Raw genomic sequence first — 3,508 nt, 5'->3', positions numbered from 1 at the left:
TTTTTTTTTTTTTTTTTTTTTTTAATTTTATGTAAGTGATAGAAGCACAATGCAGCGCAAGAGAACTGCCCCAGTGGAGTGTAGCAGCACAACCTGGAAAAGCAGCAACCTGAGTGCAGTTTAGCAGCAATGAGACAGAGGTCAGTGATTCTTTAGGTGTTTAAAGCAGGGTTCAAACTTGTGGTGCATACTCAGAATTCCCATTCTGATGCCACAGCCTATGGAGGCATCTCCTGGTCCTTGATGATCCATAATGTTTTAAAAGACAAGTTGTGTACTGAGAGCAACTCCCCCTGCTCTCTAAGCCTGGCTCAAGTGCTGGATGGAGCTGGGAGCAAAAGTGTTTCCAGAGCATGCTGCACAGGACTTTTATTATGATTTTTCCTTCAATTAAAAATGTCCTCTAAAACACAGCTGGTGGAGACAGTGCTGTGAGCTGGAATTTCATACTGTTGCCTACTGCAGTGGCTTCTAGCCTGCAAGGAGAAGCAAATGACAGACCAGGTATGGAGGGAACTGGCTGGTGAAGCATCTTAGGCTCACTTAGAGCATGGCTGGAAAACCCTGCACTACCTGTTAAAGAAACCACTGGGAATGCAGGGCTTGGGTTCAGCCCACGGCCCTCTCCGAGGGAGATGAAACTTGCCTATTTAATTCCTTGGTGAGCATTCCAGCCCTCAGGGGAAAACACAGGTTTTTGGAAGGCTAGAAAATACTGTCCAGAGCCTCTGTCTGAGTCTGTGCTCCCTGCTCATCCATCAATTCAGAGAGAAAAATGGGCTTCTGTGAATTGGCCAAGTAGGAAACGTCAGCTCCCAGGCTCAGCTCCCCACATGGATATGTATTTCATCCGCTGACAATTTAGCATAAAATGCAGGCAGTAATTTGAAAGTAAGTGATGAATTTTGTCAGTTAAGTGTTTTGAAATACTGTTTAAGTAGTATTTGATTCAAAAATTATTTGAAGTTTGGCCGCTAATGTAATGAGGTGAGAATTTCCATTGAGATGAAATAGGCTAATCAATTTGAACATTGATACTGAGTTAAAGCAGTTTAAAATGTCATTGCCTGCCAGGGTGATGGATTTCACTTCAGTGAAATTTCATTGAGGGAAGTGGCAGATTCTTCCCCTCTGAACCTCGTCAGATAAATTCAGCTTAGCTGTGATGGGGAGGGTCATGACACCCTGGCCTCAACAGGCAGCCTGCTGTTCTTTCACTTCCAGTAATTTGGGGGTTGGTCATTAACTTGACTGTTTCCAGGTGGGGGCATATTTAACCCCTGTACCACCTGAGTGCAGTTAAGCTGTATCTCCAGAGGCCCAAAATACCCTTCAGGGGCTGATTTCCTTGCAGACTTCAGGTGCTGTCGCCCAGGGGCTGCCTGTGACACCAGCTGCAAGAGGCAAACACAATCAGCTGGAAAGCCCCGTTCCTGCTGGATGTGCCAGCAGTGGTCCTGGCTGTCACCGTGCTGTGTGCTCCTTCGAGGAGGCTGGTAAGAGTTGTTACGTCTGGTCATTGGGGGTAGCAAGGGGGTTCAGCCTTCAGAGATACCCAGGCAGTCTCCGGAGCTGGGGGTAAGGGCAGATGGCAGGGCTGCTTCCAGGTGGTCCCAACTGGGACCATAAACTGTCCCTGGTGACAGCATTTCAGGGTGGCTGATGCTGCACTGGCTCCCTCAGGTGAGACCTTTCTGCTCTGTCAGTGTTTTGGGGGTTGTTCCGTGCTAGAAAATCTTGGCCCTTTCCCTTTTTGTGCCACAGAGAGCAGGATGAATGCGGCTCTGCAGGCTGGAAGTGGCAATTGTCACTGGAGCTGAAGGCTTTGTTGTTGTACTGTGCAGCTGGGGGAGCACAGTTCTGTGCCGTGGAGCTGTGGGTCAGCCTTTCCCCTGTCTTCAGTGCAGCTGCTCTCTCTGAGCTGCTCCCTAGACCCTCTTGCACAGGCTGGATGCATGGGCAGCTGCTCAGGATCGTGTATTTCAGGGCTTGGAATCCACCTAGAAGCCTCAAAAAGCCAAAAGCCTCAAAATTTCCAATGAAATAGTGGACTAGAGGGGGAAATAAAGGGTAGTTAAACACTGAGCTCATCAGTGTAGGACCTGAGGAAGCCAGGCACAAAAATCACCACAGAAATACAGCCTGTTACAAAGTTATATTTTATAGAAGATGGTGTTTTTTCCTTTGTATAGTTCCCTGAAATTATTATCATAGGTTAATCCTGTATCACAACCGACACAATCTGACTCTATTGGGGGGTGTGCAGGAATGGCTTTTTATCATGAAACAGGAGAGAGACGAAATGGTCAGAATATATTTAATAGTTAAAGAAAGTAGGAAAGGAATTTCAACATTACAGTTACAAAAATCAGTATGTTCCTTCAGTATCAGCTTTTATTATTTAAAAAAGCCATTTCCCAGCAAGAAAGCTCCTCTCTGTACTTGTGTGCCCTGGCAGAGAAAGGGCAGCTGCCTACAATCAAAACTCACCTTGCAGTATCTTGTTTTGCAAAACCCTGGACGTTTCCTCTAGATGCCTTTTCCTGAACTAGAAATGTGAACTGGTAGTGAATCCACGTAATGCCATCACGGATCGCTGCTGTCCCTTTGGCTTTTTACCAAAAAAACATCCTCAGTGTAGGGCTCCTCATCCCCGCTGCTCCTGGGACTGGTGTCGCTGTAAATCGCAAATATTTGGATGTGCTCCTGGTCCCGGGGCGAGAGTGGCAGCGCGTTAAAGCTCCAAGAAAAGGTCCCGATGAGAGGTGGGAAGAAATATTTCAACGTCGCACCAGGCGGAGTGAGGGAGCAGCGCAGGAGTCGGCCGCGCTCCCACCTCGCAGCCGGGACCAGAGAGGCAGGGGACTTGAGGGCCCCCGGGCAGGGCAGGGGGCGGGCAGCCCTCCCTGCCCAGGGAAGGGGTGCGCTCTGCTCTCACCCCGCCTCGCAGCCCACTCTCCGCTCAGCGCCGGGCCTCGCTCTCCCGCATCCTTGACCCGGCTAGGAACAAACCCCCGAGTGCCCTGGCTCAGCTGGCACCTGTCCCACCTGCGAGGGGCAGGGACAAACCCCCGAGTGCCCTGGCTCAGCTGGCACCTGTCCCACCTCCGAAGCGCACCCCAGGTATGACCTCCTGCCTGTCTCCCCTCAAAAACGCCCCGCACAGGCACGGCCGATGTTGTTTCTGTTTTAATGCACCCAGCTGGGCCTGTTGGGTTTTATGTTACGGTGCGTGTTGTGGTTTGTCACGACATCTTAGAGCTCAGGTGTGTCGATGGCCGTTCACAGAAGGAGGCGGGTTTGCTTCTGACCTTGCCACACAAAAATAGCTGCACATTTCTTCCTGAATTAACACGCGGAGCAGCTGTTCGCCTTCACCGAAATTAGTGACGCTCAGTGAGCAGCCGGCGCTGGAATAGATATCCCCTCCTCCACCCCCCGGCCTCTCCGGCAGCGATGGACGGCGCGACCCCGGGGCGAGGGGATCCCGGCCCCGCTCCCAGCGCCG

The 3,508-nt window shown here is 50.7% G+C and overlaps 1 protein-coding gene across 1 annotated transcript in view; it reads left to right on the top strand.

Moving 5' to 3' along the window:
* Positions 1 to 3,274: 3,274 nt before the first annotated feature.
* The window catches only part of LAMP5 (lysosomal associated membrane protein family member 5), a 10,747-nt gene continuing 10,513 nt past the window's right edge, over positions 3,275 to 3,508 (top strand). Inside the window, exon 1 of the mRNA XM_017745222.1 lies at positions 3,275 to 3,298. Within this exon, the coding sequence (XP_017600711.1) occupies positions 3,275 to 3,298 (24 nt within the window). The remainder of the gene's footprint in view (positions 3,299 to 3,508) is intronic.

This window comes from Corvus brachyrhynchos, unplaced genomic scaffold (genome assembly GCF_000691975.1).
Source record: "Corvus brachyrhynchos isolate BGI_N302 unplaced genomic scaffold, ASM69197v1 scaffold69, whole genome shotgun sequence".
Taxonomy (NCBI): Eukaryota; Metazoa; Chordata; class Aves; order Passeriformes; family Corvidae; genus Corvus; species Corvus brachyrhynchos.
The sequence above is the reverse complement of the archived record's forward strand: the minus strand, read 5'-3'. Positions and strand labels throughout refer to the sequence as shown.